Source organism: Phodopus roborovskii, unplaced genomic scaffold (assembly GCF_943737965.1).
Source record: "Phodopus roborovskii unplaced genomic scaffold, PHOROB, whole genome shotgun sequence".
In the NCBI taxonomy this organism is placed as follows: domain Eukaryota; kingdom Metazoa; phylum Chordata; class Mammalia; order Rodentia; family Cricetidae; genus Phodopus; species Phodopus roborovskii.
Genome location: NW_026126575.1, coordinates 688371 through 707092, shown reverse-complemented (window position 1 = coordinate 707092; position 18722 = coordinate 688371). Strand labels below are relative to the sequence as shown.

At 46.7% G+C, this 18722-nt stretch overlaps 1 protein-coding gene across 1 annotated transcript in view; it reads left to right on the top strand.

The window, feature by feature from the left end:
* Antxr1 (ANTXR cell adhesion molecule 1) overlaps window positions 1–18722 on the top strand; it is a 177736-nt gene that overhangs the window by 101143 nt on the left and 57871 nt on the right. The window contains exon 13 of the mRNA XM_051203441.1: window positions 8191–8286. Coding sequence (XP_051059398.1) covers window positions 8191–8286 — 96 coding nt within the window. The remainder of the gene's footprint in view (window positions 1–8190; window positions 8287–18722) is intronic.

Genomic DNA, 18722 nt, shown 5'->3' with positions numbered 1-18722 from the left:
CTGGCTCTGTCTGAGCAGAAACAGAGTTCTAAGCAGCCAGCTAGAAAGGTCCTACATTACTCAGAGCCTTGGAATGTGACTCTTACAGAGCACTGGCCAGAGGGAGCCCCATGCCCTCCTGTACCCCCTGCCCTGTGACCCTCTGCTCACTCTAAGAGTGTCCTGCTTGAAACAGGGATTAGCTGACATGCTCATAGTCCCTGACTGAGAGCATGCTCCTCTCACCAGCAGCAGCCCCATTTAGAACATTTAGCAGATTGCCATGATGTCACAGGTGGGTGGCTGTTAGGAGCAGTTTCCCACCACCCTGGTCCCAGAGCCAAGTCAGTCTCAAAATAACACACAAAGACTCTATTAGTTATAAAGCTGTTGGCCAATTACTAGCATTTCTTACTGCCTAGCTCTTTCTTAAATATTAACCCATAATCACTAATATATGTATTTCTACATGGCCTTATCTTACCGAGAACGTCAGACTCTCGTCATCTCTTCCTGAGATCACATCTCAGCTCTTCTCCAGTGGTGGTGCAGACCGCTGGCTAGGTGAAACCTAAATTCCAAGGTCCCATGAAAATTCTATATCCCACTCCTGACACCAGATAAAGTGGATAGTAAGATTCTGGAACACAATACAGCCTGATTGAGGTTTATTTGGGGAAAATTCACTTACACTAGAAACAGACGGACCGCCGCAGGTTCCCACCCCAAGGTTGTCCACGGGTCTTCTCTGTCTCCAACTTGGAACTAAGAGAGTGCATCCAGGTTGGGACCCAGACCTAGACTCCACCGGTCACACCCACACTTGTTCCCACGCCCCCAATGAGGGTGGTCAGTACAACAGGATAGGTCTCTCACTTCAAGTGGCCAGAATGCCCTTGGCTGGAGGATCTCTTTCCCTTCAGGGCCATCAGTGTGTCTCAGAGTCAGATGACTTGGTAGCAGAGAAAGGGAGGTTATGGGAAGGAAGAGAAGGGGAAAACATTGGAGCCCCCTGTCACCAGCCTGTCCCCAGATGTCCTGGAGAAAGATCAGCTGGATATCCTTCAATCAGTCAAACATTCAAGAGCCACCAGCAGAGACCAATAAGAATTTTACTGATTTTAAATTTTAGGTGTCTGCCAGACAGCCCAGCCCTCCGAAAACACAAGCAGCTTCAATGATTCTGAGCATTGAGATTACCCAAGTTAGCAGAGACCTCAGAACTGCTGCAAAGCCACAGCCCACGAGCACAGGCTCTTGTCCCATCTCTCCTATAGTGTGCGATCTCAAAACACCATTGCTGCAATCACCAGGACTGATGCTAGGGTTGAAGATATTAGGGACTACCTAGTTGGGACAATAAAGCCTGTCTTCCTCCTCCTGCCTCAGTTGTGAGTAAACTGACATAGGAGAATCTCAATGTTGTCTTTAAGACATTTGGAGTAAAGCCTGGCTGGATGTAGCCAAAAATAGGCTGGAACTGTGTTGAACACGTTTATCAACCCACACTGGACATGGGCCTGGCCAGAAAAGACCCTAATCAGGGGGTGAGTTACCAAAAAAAAAAAAACCTGCTTAGTTAGAATTTGGGGCCCCTTGCTTTCCAAGGTCCTAGGGAGACTCTTCTTCTCTTAATCTAGAGAGCCCCTCCTTAAATGGTGGAAGCATGAGGCCTCACAAATCCTGCAGATGTAGGACAGCCAGGGCAATCCACCCTGGGGCAGCACACTCCAGAGACAAGGCAGGGCAGATCCAAGCATTCCCTATTTGCTGAGTGAATAGAGAGGAAGCGACAGACCTGGAATAACACACACTCTGCCCCGACACAGGAGGAAACCTCAAGAGTAGAAAAGGAATGGTCCTCTTAACTGGCACAGTCCCCAGGCCCTGCACGCAGATGCTTTCTCTGATGCACTCCACACCATGGGCACCAGGCAGATTCCCAGCACAGCCCAGTTTGAAGACGGGGTTTCAATTTTCTTTACATTGACCAAACCTAGCCTTCTGCTAATTCCTCCTCCCTTTACTATGGCAACCAGCAAAACAAAACAGAAAAGGGCAGTGGTGTTGGGTTTTGTATCATCTGGAGGCCTCTGTCTCCTACAGCAAACAAGCCCAGACATGATCCCACACCACCACCACCCCTGCCATGATGTGTGTAAGAAATCCAAAATCCAAAATCCTGGGACTCCACCCACCAAAACATGCTTTCATTTTTTTATGTTTGCAAATCTTTACCTTTGAGCACAGTGCCCTCCTTGTCTTAAAGAAAGAGGATGCCCTCATTTTGTGAGCCTGGGGAGGCCAGATGAATGGAACATTCAGAGGACGACACCCCAACTACTGTGCTCCTCTGAGAAGAAGCAGGGTTGAGCACCTCTCACCTTTGGGTTTAATACCACCTGTCTGCATGTTCAGTAGCAGCTCTGTGTGAGTGAGCAGGCTTGAAATTGCTCATTGAAGAAACTAAGCACTCCCCAGCTGTACAGTATACCCTACAGACTGTTTGTTGCCTTGGCCACCTGCTTTGCTTAGGCACTGGTGTCCTGAACACACTGTGGTAAAAACATAGGCAAACAGTTTTGAGTCCTCCCACAGTGTCAGCATTTGTTGAATAACAATAATTCGCATGGTTTAGCTGTTTCAGTGGCACCTATTTGTCTTACAATCTGCCTACCCTGGTGGCCTGGCTTAGACAAAGGCAGGTTCTTTTATGTCAATCTTTATAACTAATATTAACTCCAATATCACAGCACACAATCCATATATCTACATGCATATGTGTGGTTTAAAGAATAAATACAAGTTAAAGAGCCTGCAGCAGCATTCAGGAGTTGTTAGGAGTGAGCCAAGACAGAGTCTGTTGAAGAGCTGGACCAGTGGTGGGCAGAGGTTGCTGCTAGTATTGGGCTGTGAGAGCAACAGTATTACAGCTGTGAGTGAAAGACTGAGCAAGTGCCTGGAGCTGGAAGTGGTTTAGGTCCAGGACCAGATGGGTAAACAGGTGGATGGGCAGGCAGTTGTATAGACAGTGTCAATGATACCCAAACAAACTGAAACTCCAGGGACAGTCAGAGTCTTTCACTTGTCGGTCTATGATGCACTCAGCAAGTATTAGATAATAGATTGGTATGGCGCCATACCAACCAAGTATTGTGTGTTCATGGCTTAATGGGGTCCAGATGAAGAAGTTACACCCTTTCCCTGGTCTGATGTATCTAATAACTTCTTGGGCCTGGTTTCTGTGATAGGATTTTAATATATCCATGTGCCTCTATGATCATTACTCACTCCCAGTGAACTTATAGGGTGGCTCCATCCCTGCTCAGGAAGACATCATGCATTGGTCTGTGCTGGGGTGGTCACGCCTGACAGATAATGCAGTTTCTGGTCCACCTAGGAGGTGCATTCCTCCTTCTCCTTCAAAATGGAGTCAGGAAATAACATGTAAAATGGAGTCTTCTCAGGCAAGGTGTAGCCTTTTAACAAGTATGCTTATATGCATTGTGTAATAACTTATAGTAGGGTATAGTCTGAGTTAACACAGCCAGCCAGGACAGGGCCTGGCAGACACCGTTATCAAATGGCCTCGATGAACCACAGGGTGTGTCCACATAGGCCTGGTAGACAGGCAGGGCAGAGGCCTAGCACATACTGGTCCAGAGTCAGGTTGCAATGGCACCCCCTCACCCCCCAAGCCTTCTGGATGCAAACCCAGGAAGAAGCCTTTTATAGCCAGTGTCATTTAAAACAGAATAGGCTCAGAGTGAGCTGGGGATACTCTGGAGGTCAGACCTAAAGGAGGCTTGGCAGTCTGCCCCAGAGCAAGGCACAGAGCACAAAATAGATACGTTCTATACTACCAGGCCACAGCCTGGTGTGTATTCTGGAATATTCCAGACAATTCTTGGCCACAGACAGATCATGCGGGGAAGAGTGGAGTTGTGAGGACCTTGCTGTGGGATGTTGATGAAGATGGAAAAAGAATGACCTGTTTAGAGCAACTGAGATAGTTCTAAGCCTGAGGCACTGAGCCCCACACTGAGAATCTAGGAAATACAAGGCACTGCCCAGCGTGGTCCTTAAGATGAGCACTTGAGTTAAAAGGTTAGGACTGACCTTGTCTAGTCATAAGAACCTGACAGACTGCCATAGCTTGCCCTGATCCCTAAGCTTCTCCCCATGCTCTGGAACCCTACAGATTAAACAATGTCGATTTCCCAGAAAACAAACTTGACCACGGGGGTCACAGAACCCCCAGGTTAAAGCTACCCAGAGTTCCCCTTGGTTGTAGATAGAAGTAGCAGACCTCCATTTGCCCTGAGTGGCCTCTCACAGCAAATCTAGCTGCCTTCTACCTGCCTCTGATGGGAGATGTTGTTCTTTAATATGTTTCTCGTATTAGTTAATGAACTGTCCGCCAATAGGAAAGCAAGATAGGCAGGACTAGGAGACTAGGAGGAGAAAGGAAGGTGTAGGGAGGAGTCAACATGTAGAGACTTGAGAGAACAGAGATCCAGCCCCTCTCTCCCGTAAGATGAGACCACATGGAAATACTTAGATTAATAGAAATGGGTTAATATTTAAGACAGAGCTAGCCAATAAGAAATACTAGTAACAGGCCAACAGAATTATATATAATACAGCATCTCTGTGTGTTACTTGGGGCTGGTGCAGCTGAGGGACCAGACTGGAGGAAAAACATACTTTTAACAGGCCTCCACACACCCAAGTGCATGGATCCCCACTCACACCTTCGTGAGCAAACTTTGTGCTTGCCTCTGAGCAGGATTGCCAGTCTCTCTCTGTTCTTGAAGGGTGGCTACCCAAGAGTCATCTCTTGTGTGTGAACCACTGGCTTCCAGGCACTGTCTCCAGCACAGGGTAGCTTGTTGATGGCAAGAGCCTGCTGCTTACACCTGGGAGCCCCATTGCCCACACTTGAATTCTGGCTTCCCTAGCATTCATAAGGCTGATGTGCGAAGAGGGAAATTTAGGACAGCCTAAGCTACAGAGAGACTCTGAGACTATAACTCCATGTAAAAACAAAACCTGGAACTTTCTGTAAGCCTTCAGAGTTTCTCTGGATCTCCGTACCTCAGTATATTTAACTATAAGGTAGGGAAAATAAAAAAGTTTAAAGTTCATCCAATTATTGACAAGAATGAAATTGCTAGCCTAGCACAGAGAAAGAATAAAGATAATCCATGCACATAATTGCCCAATAAATATTAGCTATTTGTAATTATTCTTATTGCCATTATTATCATCCTGTCCGAATGTGCAAAGAAGAAAGCATTTAGTTCTGTGCCAGGTATGCAGGCATTGAGTAGCCATGTCCTTCTGCACTGTGGCTTAGATCACCCCATAGACTGTGAGCACTTGGGGCCTGTCTAGTCAGCTGGAACTGTCCCTCAGCTCTGTCCACCAAACACAGAGTAGAGGCACAACACACACTTGCTGTTCGTGTCAGTTCCTGGTGAACCATTAGCTCCTGGTCTATTTCTAGAAAACAAAGTGCACACTTTATTATTTGGTAGTGGCATTTGTGAACGTGGCACCAATGACTTCAGGAAGCACTTGGGCCCCCGGCAGCAGATTTCTCCAAGGCACAAGAAAATGTTTAAATACCTGACCCTGAGCCTTGGCATGTGAGTAGGGCTCCTTGCTAAACCTCTTCTCCCAATGCAGCTGTGTGGAATATAACACCTATGGGCTACAGCAGAGCCAGCAGACAATATCCACACTGGATGTCTTAGAAGCTTCTTTCCCTTCCATCAGCCAGTCCTATGAGCCAGTCCTTCATCTTGGCCTCCACAAAAACTGCCCCATCTTCCATGGGAATGCAGAAGCATGCATCTTAGCCTCTGCTTCAGTTTATCTGAGGCAGAAACAATGAGGGAGGAGGGTGTCATGTACAATGTGACTAGCTGTAGCCTGCAGTCTTTATGGAAGGCTGAACTTTTACAAGCCTCTTGGTGACCAGACCACTTATTATCCCAAGTGCAGACAGGTTTACGACCTGAAACATGCACTGTGTTGGTTGCTATGGGGTAAACAGAGGGAAGCTCCAGTCTGGCGTTTGAAGTGCTCACTTCTATGAGATGACCTGGCTGGCCCTCTCCTCTCCACTAGTGTCATGTGCTCCTTCTGTCATCAGTTGACACAGGGGAAGCGGCTTTCTTACTTCTCTCTGTCATCTAGAATACAGAGACAGACAGGCCACAAGACTCGCTCTTAAGTAACACGTGGCCAGGCGTTGGTGTCCCCCAGCACTTGGGAGGCAGAGGCAGGCAAATCTCTGCGAGTTCAAGGCCAGCCTGGTCTACAGAGTGAGTTCCAGGACAGGCTCCAAAGCAATGCAGGAAAACCCTGTCTCAAACCCTACCCCACCCTCCAAAAAAATGTGACTTCTAGAAACTCTGTTGGGCCCTTCTACCATGACCTTGTCTGCTGTTGGATCCCCACTCCACACTTTGGCTGCCCAGCCCTGCACCTGATCCTGAGGCCTGGCTCTCTTGAGGGCCATCCCACATTGGCCTCTTGGCTGGAGCCAAGGGTGTTTAGTTCCCTGGCTTTTTGGTCAAAGACATTCCAGAAAGTTCCAGGGAATAAGAGTGGCCTTTAAACCTCTTCCAGAGCCCTACTGGCTCTGCCATTAGCTTGTGGGGCCGCCCTGGAAGGCCCCCCCAGCCTCCCTCCTGTGTAGCTGTGGGGGGGGACAGCCTTGAGAGCCTGGTAGAGCTGTAAATGGTCTCCCTAAAGATCATAAAGATTATGGTGATGATACAGCTGGGTGGCAAGCCTCCATCCTCCTGAGCCCAGCTGTGGAGCCCACAGATGGCTGACTGGATAACCTTCTATGTGATCACACTCTAATACCCCAGAGCAGACTCCCACATGAATATTCTAAAGAATGTCTCGGGATATTTCTCATTATGAAGAAATTTTAAAGGAAAGAGAAAATACAGATCTTAAAAAGAAGTAAATCATCCTACCAGTGAAGGAACTTTAACATTTCCGCACATACCAATAAAATATCAATGAAAATGCTCAGTGTGGGGAAGACGCCTATATTCTTAGCACTCTAGCATTTGAGAGATGGAGATGAAAGGATCGGGAGTTCAAGATCAGCCTCAGCCAAATAATGAGTTCAAGACCAGCCTGAAACACATGTGACCCTGTCTCAAAACAAACAAAAAGTTACTTGTGAAATTGTTAGTAAGTAGCAGAGGCAACCTTTCTTCCCCTCACTCTTGACTGGAGTGTGCAGAAATCTCTTTTACCAGGAATTGTTTCTCCCATTTAAATGTTATTTGACACTGTGTTCCAGCATTATAGCTCATAGCTTGATATTGTGCATTAAGAATTTGCACAGCCATCCTTCTTAGTTATATTATTAGCTAAGCAAATATCCCTGATGGTTCCTAGGCCAAATGTGAGACTACCAGTTTCACTCAGGTGGCTGTTGATGTGCACAGTGGTACCCCGTGCCCCCAGGATGCTACTGCACTGTGTGGTTAGTAGGGAAGGACTTAGGCTTGTAATCCCAGGTGCTTCCTAAATCAGCAGTCTAAGAACATGACAACTGATGACAAGTGGGACTTGTGTCTGCTACAACTGTGCCCTTATGCAGGACTGGTCTGGGAATGTGTAAATGTGGGTAAAACTGACCTCAGCTACCTGGCTTCACCACCGCACATGACCACATAAGATGACTGCCACTCTATCCTCACCTGCAGGTTGACAGCAGTGGCCCTGTCCCCTGCCCTGTGTTGCCTCTCACCAGTGACTCTAGACCCACCCAGAGCCTAAGAGGCACACACTCCTGTGTAGAGTGTGGGGCTGAATTCTAAGTGGGATTGCTCTGAATCAGCCCAGGTTGTGGCCAGAGCCCCAGGCCCTGGGGTCTGAAATCTGTTCTAAGGGTGGAGACAGCACTCAGAGACAAGGGGCAATCTTTAGCCACCTCTGCACCTGTAAGCTGGATCATTCAGAATGACCCCAAAATAAAGAAACATCAAACTTATTTCACTTGAAAAATCAGCCAAAGAGAGTGTGTCGACCCTGAATGGTGGTGGAGCCTGACTCGGGTATGCATTGCACTATGATCCTATCTACGCCTCAGATCTACCATTGTGGGGGGGGGAGGAGTGGATGGGACAACCCAGGCATTCCACCTGTCACTGACTACCCTCTCTTCACCCACAGTCAGATGGCTCCATCCTGGCAATTGCCCTGCTGATCCTCTTCCTGCTGCTGGCTCTGGCACTGCTCTGGTGGTTCTGGCCCCTCTGCTGCACAGTGGTAAGTGGGCCAGCACAATAGGCCAGGGTTGCATGAAGACCCCAGGCACATCAGTGTGTTTTGGAGGGGGTACTAGGAACTGTCACAGTAAGAGATAAATCTTGGATTTTTTATACAAAAACATAAACCAGGCTTGGGGGAGGGAGGGAGAGAGGGAAAGGGAACTGGGATCGACATGTAAAATTTAAAAAAAAAAATAAATAATTAAGAAAAAATAAATAAACCAGGCTTGGTCACTTGAACCTAAGAGCATACAAAGTCAGCATGAGCTGGGGGCAAGACCACTGATGGCAAAGCCTTTGGGTATAGCCATGTAGAAGGCAAAGCCTTTGGGTATAGCCATGTAGAAGGCAAAGATTAAAGTACATGTTTTTGGGATTTGAGAAATGCACAGACAGTGCTGGATGTTATCATTATCCAAAAGCAATTTGCTGGAGTTGGGATTCATTGATAAATTGTATGATGTTGGGTTTATATCTGTGGGAAGTGTTTCCCAAAATAAACTTTTCATAACAAGAAGCAGCAGCAGCGTCCAAGGCAGGGTTGTTTTGCAATTTTCAAAATAATTTTAAATTAATTTATCTGGTTTTTAAGCCCCTGTTGCCTGGGAAGGAAGAAGCATGTCTTATTCATGTGCTCTCATTCTGTAAATTTGAGGGTTCCTGTGTGAGGAAAGATCCTGGAGACAGACAACCTCTCCTATTTGTGATGTTCTTGACTGCTCCACCCTTATTGCTGACCCTTGACCTGCACCCTAGTGTTTGAAGTACCCTCCAAACTCTGTGTTGGCCTGACTTCAGGGATCCTGACTGGGGCTGGGTGAAGTCATGTGTTTCCGGAATGGGAGTGTGGTGTGCAGGAAAGAGGGCCTCCCCACAGAGACCCATTCAGAGGATTCTGGGAAGTTCCTCCACCCTGAGAGACTGACTGCACCCCATAGTCCTCTAACTAACAGAAGGTGTCTTTGTGAGCCATGGTCCCCAAACCTCCCTCCGTCATTCTGTCTGCCCCTCCTCCAAGTGTGGGAAATGTCACTTGACCCAGTAGCTGAGCTGCATGTCCATGTTAAGGAAACCGCTAGAGCCATGTAGGCACTTACAAAGTGTGTGCACATGAGGCCTCTCCCTCCCAACCACAGCACTCTCTCCAGGACCTTTTAATCACTGCTTATCCAAGATAGGGACATAAAGTGGGACCAGACATCAGGCCCTTACATTCTCTTTCTGAAAACACAGATAATGCACCCACCCATATCTGACCTCCATCCCTGCTGGCCAGTGTCCTGTGAATTTACTGCCCCAGCCCCTGCTCAATTTTGCCTGTACTGTGTGCCTTTTTCTCCAGGTTACCTCCAACCCTCCTCTCCACATCTCAAACCCAGACTGTCACTAAATTCAATGGCTGACTATTTCATGTGATCAGCCGTCCTCGGTGCAGCTGCAAGTGCAGGCCAGGCCCTATTACAGGGAACCACTGGCATCACATTTACAGGCATCTTGTTCAAAATGTCCAAACTAAACTCATCACATGATCTTTGGACCTGCTTGTCCCCAGTGGCTGTGCCAGTGACCTCCAGCTGCCCAAAGTGAAGCCTGCACTTGCCACCTATGTCCCCCATAGGCTCATATGTCTGAACATTTGGTCTCCAGCTGATGGCATTGTTTTTGGAAAGTTGTGGATCTTTGGGGGGCGGAGCCTCACTGGAGGAGGTAGGTCATTGGGAATGGGCTCTGGTTTGCTGGCCTGGCCCATCCCGCTTCCTGCTCTCTGCTTCCAGTTAGCTGACTACATCACTGTGTGACTAGCAGCCCCATATTCCTGCTGCCATGCCTTCCGCACTATGATAGACTTCTTAAACTGTGAGCCAGAATACACACACACACACACACACGCACACACACACACACCCAAGTTAGCTCTTGTCAGGTATTTGGTCACAATAATATGAAGAGCAACTAATACAGCCTGTCTCCATAAAACACCCAGATCATCATCATAATAGCCCACCCCAAGTGGTCATGGACCCCAAGGTGGCTGGCATAGACCTTTCCTAACCCAGTCCTCCTCCAACCTCAACTCTCACATTCACCTCCCAGGTATGGAGGTAGTACAGTTCCTCATGGAACTAATGATGCCATTAAGATTTTCTTCTTTTTATTTGTCTTTGCCTATTAAGCTGTGACTATTGGAAGCTAAGCCTCTGGGTCTCCAGAGTGTAACACTTCACTCAACTAAACCTCAGAGTTCCTGCAGCATCCCAGTGGATGGAAGGCCATCTCCAGGCATACCCTATCCTAAGACTATTTGGATGTAATGTCTACCTACTGTGTTTCTATGTGTACACATGCACATGAGTATGAAGATACATGTGCATGTATGTACAGGTGCATATGGAAAGCAAAGTCAGCTTTGGATGTCATTGCCAGTAACATCATCTCTTTTGAGACAGTCTCTCATTGGCCTGGAACTTAGCAATTAGGCTAGGCTAGCTGGCCAGTGAGATCCTTCTGTCCCTGCCTTTCCAGCACTGGGATCATAAATCACACCTCATTCTTTTTTAAACATAGGCTCTGGGGATTGAACTCAAGTCCTTGTGCTCTCAAGATATGTGGTTTACAGACTGAGCCATCGTTCAACCCCTGTGTTCTTCACTATGACCATACTGTCGCCTCTTGCTGAAATTTCTTGGATTTTGTTTTTTAGATTTTCTTTTTCTGCTCTCATCAGTTCCTCTGCCTTCGAAACATAGGTCACTGATGTTCGCTCCATCACAAGCGCCCCATTTCCTGCTGCACCTCGATTTCTAGAGCAATATTCCTTCGATTCTCCTCTCATCTCTGGGCTGCATTGTTCATCCTTCTGGTGCTTGCTTACATGTACATTTCTCCCACTGTATCCAACCAGGATGAAGAGAAAAGCAGCCATGGAGAGTAACTCCAAACAGGAGAGCGGTGCCCAGTACATAATTTGCCTTTTTTCCAAACTGCATTATAAAAAGCTGACTCATCTTAGGGGAAGGATCCCACCCACAACCCAAAGGGACTGTATTGGATGATGTTTCTGTTATCATACCTTACTTGTATGTTGTTGGCAATGTTTATATATACCAAATATCATAAAACAAAGGATGCATCAGTATCCTTTGTCAGTAACTTTCCTGATACTGTAACAAAACGCTCAACAGGAAGTGGCTTCTTGGAAGGAAAGGTTTATTAGTGTTATCTTGGCTCATAGTTTGAGGACTCAGTCCATTATGGCCCCTGGCTGATGTAGCTATCACATGGCATTTCCTGTCAGGGAGCAGGGAGAGATGAATGCTAGTGTTCATCACAACTCCTTGCTTTCCCTGCTTTATTCAGCCTGAGGCCCCAGCCCATGGGCTGGTGTGGCCCACATCCATGTAGACCTTCCCTCCTCAGTTAAAATTCTTTGGAGACACACCCAGAAGTGTGTCTCCAAGTAATTCTAAGTCTACTCAAGTTGACAGAGACTACTATCACAGTGGATCAATGGTATCAGGAATCTAAGTACAGAGCTCTTTCTATATTCTTCAAGATAAACTCATGGGCTAGTGAGATGGCTCATTTAGTGAAGGTACTTAGTACAAACCCTGACTACCCAGGCTCCATCCCCAGGACCCACATGGTAGAAAGAGAGAACTGACCCCACAAGTTGTCCTCTAACCCTCTAACCTCTCCACACACCCCCCCCACACAGAGAGAGAGAGAGAGAGAGAGAGTAAGAGAGAGAGAGGAGAAAGAGATTAGTAAAAAAAAAAGAAATTCTGAAATGAGTTGCATGATGGTGGAAGTATATAAATCGCTGATCTGTGCTCATAAAAATATGGTAACAGAGAATGTTATGTCTCGTGGTACTTACCACAATTAAAGAGATAAACGATCCCTCTGTGCAATTATAGCTCTTCTGCATTTGCCCTTTAGATCAAAACAAATCATTACATTTGGACCCAGGTAAGAATAAAGATTTGGTTTGTTCATTCTCATGTTCTCTGTACAAAACCTGTCCCCCTTGGTTTCTAAGTGACCTTGTGAGCAGAAGGTCACATTTAATTCATTTTCTTGAATCTTGGGGACAGTTTCACAAATTAACCTTTTGGACATCTCTAGTGACCAATTAGAACTTGATATGCCTTAAAGTGAAACGAGAATAAAGTCTTCAGATACTATTCTCCATCCCTGTCATAGCACTGAACTGTAGAGCCAGACACCAAGGAACTGACTAGTGGTTTGTGTTTGGAACCCAGTGCAAACAGACAGTGACTCATCCAGCATTGTGGTCTCAGACAGGTGCATTCCCTGATCACTTTCGAGCCTATGCCTCCCATCTGGATCTTCTCACTCTGCTACTTAGGAAATTAGTTTTCACTAGCTTTCCCCTCTGCACCCCTGATCTCATCTGCATCTCTTCCCTCCCTTCTGCATCCCTGCTTTTCCCTGGATCCCTGTTCTCTGCATCTGTGCCCTGCCCCCCTACAGCCCTGCCCTCCCCTCTCCATCCCTGCCATCCCCTCTGCGTCTCTCTTCTCCTGCCAGCTTCCTTCCGCCTGAGCCCACCTCATTGCTTACCTTGAAATCCACCCTTCCATCTTTCTCCTGTGCCTACAGATACAGTGGAAAGAAGCTGACCCGTCAAACACTGCCAAAGCCTCATCTTCCCCTGTCAGTTGAAGGAATGGGGAAATCCTTTAACTTCAGATCCCCATGCAGAAAACCAGGAACTTGGAACTGGGCTGTTTCCCATTGGTCTCCTTACATTCCACCTCTTCTAAGTCCCTCTGGAGAGTCCCTGGTTTAGGGCTCTTAGATCGGGCTGCATTTTAAAACCATGTGAGGATTAGGTAATCAGGGACAGCTCTTGTAAACTGCATCCACTGGACAGTAACGCCCCTCTAGGTGGAAGCGGCACACCCCAAAACAGGAGGAGCTTAGGCAATAGCTTGAAAAATGCCATTGAACTAGGCTGAAGAATGCCTCTGTAGGCCTTATTATTACGATGTATGTGGCAAATCCCCAAATATGCCCACCCTGGAACTCTTCTTCGGCCCTTTTTGTCCACAGTCCCCAATATTTTGGCATGCTCATACCAAATACACTGGCATTCTACCAGAAATAGAAAAGAAATACAATCCTAGGGAAGGCTGATGTAACTCAAAACAGAATCTGTGACAGTGATGGTAGGTAGCCTCTGCCTTCCCTCCTAGGAGGCTGCCTCAGTGTCTCCCAGCTTAAAAATATCACAGCATCATCAACACACTGACCTCTATGGCCTTGCTCAGACTCTACTGACCCTGCTGGCAGCTGAAAACAGCTTGCCCATAGCCCAGGTAGAGGCCAGAGATGCTCCTCCTCCAAGCCAGGGCTTCTGAGTTCATGAACTTATTTTTACTGTGCCACTTCCCAGAGTTCTGCAGCGACCCCAACACCATGCTGTGCCCAAATATTCTGCTAACTCACTGAGTCAGTCACTTAGGCCTTATCTACTCCTGTTAGCATTCCTACTGTGGCTGTCACTTTAGATATTGAGAAACATGGTCCCTTAAACAATACTAGCCTTAGTCAGGTAAAAGGCACAAAACTGTTTCAGGCTGGAATGGAGAAAGAAACACAGAAGGTCTCGTTTCTTTAAAAGATCTCATCTCTGATGTATTGTGCTTCCTTCCAAACACCTCAGCAGTAACCTTTGCTACACTTGTGGGATGTGAAAGTTGTAGCTTAAGGCTATAGTAGGCCAGCAGTAGTAACTCCACAATCAGATATGAGATTAAACTCAGTCTGTATTGTGGGAAGGATCGTTGATCTGTCTGTGTGGGTCTTTCCTCATCTTCCTAAGGTTTCCTGGCTTTGATGGGGATACTTATCTTAAGGCTTGGGATGAGAACAGAAGACTAAAATGTAAAAGGCAAGCATCCCTCCCCTCTGTAGTGTTAGTCCTTAGGGATGCATTTCTAGTTCCAATTCAAAGGGATCTGACACCCTCTTCTGGTTTCTTTGGGTACTGCACACATGTAATGCACATATAGACAAGCGGGGACACATAAATCTTAAAAATCAAATGCACAATATTATGAAAACAACACATTGAAACAATGCTAAACTCAATACAATTTTCATTCTTTTCAATGTCTTGAACGCTTTAATTTTTATTACAGCATGCAAGAGTCAGTTCTCTTTCCACTATGTGGGTCCTGGAGGTCAAATTTGGGTCACCAGGCTTGCCAGCAAGCACCCTTATCTACTGAGCCATTTTGCTGGCCCCAGATATCACAAATTATTAATAAAATATTATGGAAAATACGTATCTTTGACGTGGTTATAAAGAATGAGCACACATGCTGTGGCTGTGGGCATAAAGGCGACACAGCCATGCTCCTTAGGGCAGAGACTAGCCAGCAAGAAGGACATAATGGCTGGGACTCACTGCCATGATATTGCCTCAGCACTGTCTGAGATGAAAAATCTGCTGTTATATTGCCTGGTTATTCTGTCCATTTAATCCCAGCACTCAGGAGACAGAGGCAGGTGAATCTCTATGAATTCTAGGCCAGCCTGGTCTACAAAGTGAGTTCCAGGACAGGACAACCAAGGCTGTCTCAGAAGAAAAAATTTGTGTGGTGTGTATGTGCGTGTGTGTGTGTGTGTGTGTGTGTGTGTGTGTGTGTGTGCTTTCCTTGAGGCCCAAGAGCCATGCTGCTTTCAGCATTGTAACCTTACATGTCTGTGGTCCAGAGAGAGCAAAAGGAAGCTGCAGACCACCACTGTCTGGAGCCTCCACTGTCCTCTCCCTAACAAGGTCCCTAACAAGGCTCCCCATGAAGCCCTGTTAGGCTTCTTTGCACCCGTGGCTTTCCCAGCATTCCCCTTCTTTTACCTCCATCTAAGCTCCATTCCCAAGTGCTGAAGGTTTTCTTCTTCATTCAGTCCTTGGTCCATATAGCCAGGCCACACCCCTCTCTCATGGTGTTGCATACAATTCTCTATAAGAAAAGAGCACACACCCAGGGCTACTGTCCCTGCTTGATTACACGTGTGTAAATGGAAGCAAGAAAGCAGGTGAGATGTGCATTTGAGTGTGGATTTTGCATTTCCTGCCCAGTTCACTACCAGCCAGCCAATCATTTCCCCTCAGTAACACTAGATAGAATTGTAACGTATTTTTCTACATCTGGTGGTGAACATTCCCTGAATTCTGCTACCACAAAACTAATTGTTAATTTCTCTTGGCCTCTGAAAACCATCTCTTTCAAGATAATACAATTCCTCAGTCTTGTGATTTTTTTTTAAGGACTGTTATGCCTACCACACATAAACAAACACTCATGTGATGGACCTGTGCTGTAACAACACAGATTGTGTATGCAGTGTTCAGTTTGTCAGCTCACTGTCCAGGAAATAAGTTTAGGAATCAGGCTAAGAATGGAAATATCAACCCGGGGTAGTGAATGGACTTGGGACCTTGGGCAGAGAAACAGAATGGGCCTAAGTAGGGTCTGGAAAAGCATCAGTTAGCCCTCAGTCCATCCCAGATGCTAGCAGATTTCCCACCTCACTGCTTATAACCAGGCTGCTGTAGTATAAGAAGAGACTTTAAATATCTTAATTAGTCGCCCCCCATTACACCAGAGGATTGGAAGACCAGAAGCAAGTCTTGCAGCATTAAGTGCCCAGTGTTTCCTTGAGAACAAGGATGTTGGAAGCAAGAGGAAATGCTTCCTGCACCTTCTCCTTTAAGGGAGCACACTCTCTCATGTTTTCCAGAAACAGTGATTGAGCAACATGCTCTGAGCTGCAGGGCAGAGACAAGGCTGCCCATGTGTGCTTATATTTCCTAGAAGATCAGAGTCCACTGTGGCAAAAAAGAGGAATGAATGCACCTCAGAGTTCACCTCCAATAGTGTGGACCACAACCAATGAGATCTGAGTTCCAGGAAGCCCCATAGATGCTGTGGCCCAGGCTAAGACAGTTCAGTGTACAGATGAGCCCAAGAGAGAAGGCAACAGAGCCAAGGGTCTTGTGTCCTCTCCCCTGGACAATAGAGGCACTTGAGAGACCAGAGAGCAGAGCCTGCACACTGTCATTGTTACAACCAAGTAATCTTAAGGCTGCTGGGTTTGGGTTTATATATTGGTTAGTTCTTGCCCTAGTTAGCTTTAATTGTCCACTTGAGGCAGCCTCCAGCTATCTGAGAAGAAAGCCTCAACTAAGGGCTTGCCCAGATCAGCCAGCCTGTGGGCATGTCTTTGATTGTTAATTGGTGTGGGAGGGCCCAGCACACTGTGGACGTCACCATCACTTGGACAGGTGATCCTGGATTATATAAGAATGCTCAGTAAACGTGGAAAGCAAAGTTCCTCCATAGTTTCTGTTACAAATTTCAATTTGAGTTCCTGCTCTGACTTCCCTCCGTGGTGAACTGGGGCTTGAAAGTATAAGTCAAAGTCAAATTCACCCTTCCCTCTAAGTTGCTTTTGGTCAGAGTGTTACACTAACAGAAAGGAAATGGTAACAGTTGTAGCGCATGCTGACCTCTAACCTGAGATCCCCTTCCCTGTCTTCCAAGAACTGGGATTACAAACCCATGCCATACCGGACTTAGATCTGGTGTTTCTGTTCAGCCACAGAAATCCACAGCACGGCTGTGGGAATGTCTGACTTCACAAAACACACCCCTGCCTAGAGTGGATTGATACAGACAAACTGATTAGAAATGACCTAACTCGTGATTCTCAGAATATGGGCCACAGCCCCTTGGTGTTAGTATTGTTTGGGAAATCTGCTAGAAATGCAAGTGTCTGGCCCAGCCTTCTGAGGAAACAGTGTGTCTAGAGTTCTGTGTAGCAACAAGCCCTCTATGTGATTCTAATATTGGAAAATTTGGCAACTACTAAGCTCTTTAAAATTAGGATGGGTTCCTAATTGTAACAGCTTCGGTAGCCTCAGCTGTCCACTTGGACCTGGGCAGGCCATAGAGAGGCTCATGTGTCATCAAAGCACTCCTCAGTAGTGAGAAACCAGGTGTACAAAGCAGAGGAGGCATGCAGAGGGCTAAGAGGGCAGCTCATACACAGACAATGAGGGTGTAAACAGACTGTAGAAAAAGGGGACAGAAAAGTAGCTCTGTTAGTTCCTTGTCTTATACCATGAAACAAGCTTCTGCCTCCCGAGAGCTTGTGCAATTTAGCTGGCAGCCAACTCCTGCCAGATAGGCAAGGGTGGGAGATAGTCATGAGTATGGAGAGGTGGCTCAGTGGTTAAGAGCACTGGCTGTTCTTGCAGAGGATAGGGGTTCAGTTCCTAGAACCAACACAAAGGCTCACAACCTTCTGGAAGCCCAGTTCCAGTGGACCAGACATCCTCTTCTGGCCTCCAAGGATACAGAGGCCTCTTCTGGCCTTCTGTGGTGCACTTAACATACATGTAGGCAAAACATTCATACACATAAATATAAAAGTTAAATAAATCTTTAAACATGTATGGGAAGTTACACTGGAGAGTCTGTGATAGCAAGTCCTGTGGCCTCCTACTGTCATGTGTGTGGCAATCTGACTCGCACTTTAAGTGCACTGTCCTATGAGTGGGGACATTCTCAGGTCAAGAAAGGTGGCCCCAGAAATCACACGTGGCCAGAGCACATGTGTCAGTTCCAAGGCACGGGATGGCAGCAGCTGGCTCAGCAAGAACAAGCAGAGCCACAAGAGGTAACCTTTCACACGAGCACCTCAGGGGAAGAGAGCACCCAGAGTCAAGCTCACTTTACAGTTATGAAGAGGCCTTTCCAGAGACCTAGCAGTTGAACATGACTATAAGCCCAAAGGCTAAACTGCAGATGTCAAACCAGCCCAAGCTTGTCATGCCAAATGTCTCATCTGACCTGCCATCACTGTATCTCCAGCAAGCACCTCGGGTGCTCACAAGGTGGCTGAATTGGCTTGAGTGTAAGTCACGGCAGAGCACTTACCTACATGTACTGTGCCCCAGGTTTGGTTCCCCAGCAGTACAAAGTTTATTTCCACGGATCCTGTCACATCTCTATCCTTCCCTGTGCCCTCCACCCTCAGTAGCCTCCTTTCTGCTACTATGTCACATGATCCCTACTGTCGTCCCACCTTCCTCAACCCCTCTAACATACCCCTTTTCATAGCCAAAACCCACACTTACCCTCGCTTACGTAAAGGCATGAAAAGCTACAGGCCACCCCAAGACAGAACATGTGCTACTTACCTTTCTGAGTCTGGATCACTTCATATAATACAATTCTTTCAAGATCCAGCTACTTTTCTCCAAATTTTATTACTTCACTTTTCTCTAAAGTTGAGCAAAATTTGTTTGTGTAGCAAGGATTGTGTTTTTATGAAGCTGTGAACATCATCTTCTCAGGGAATAGAGGCTCCCACAACGGAGAATACAAAAGGATGGGT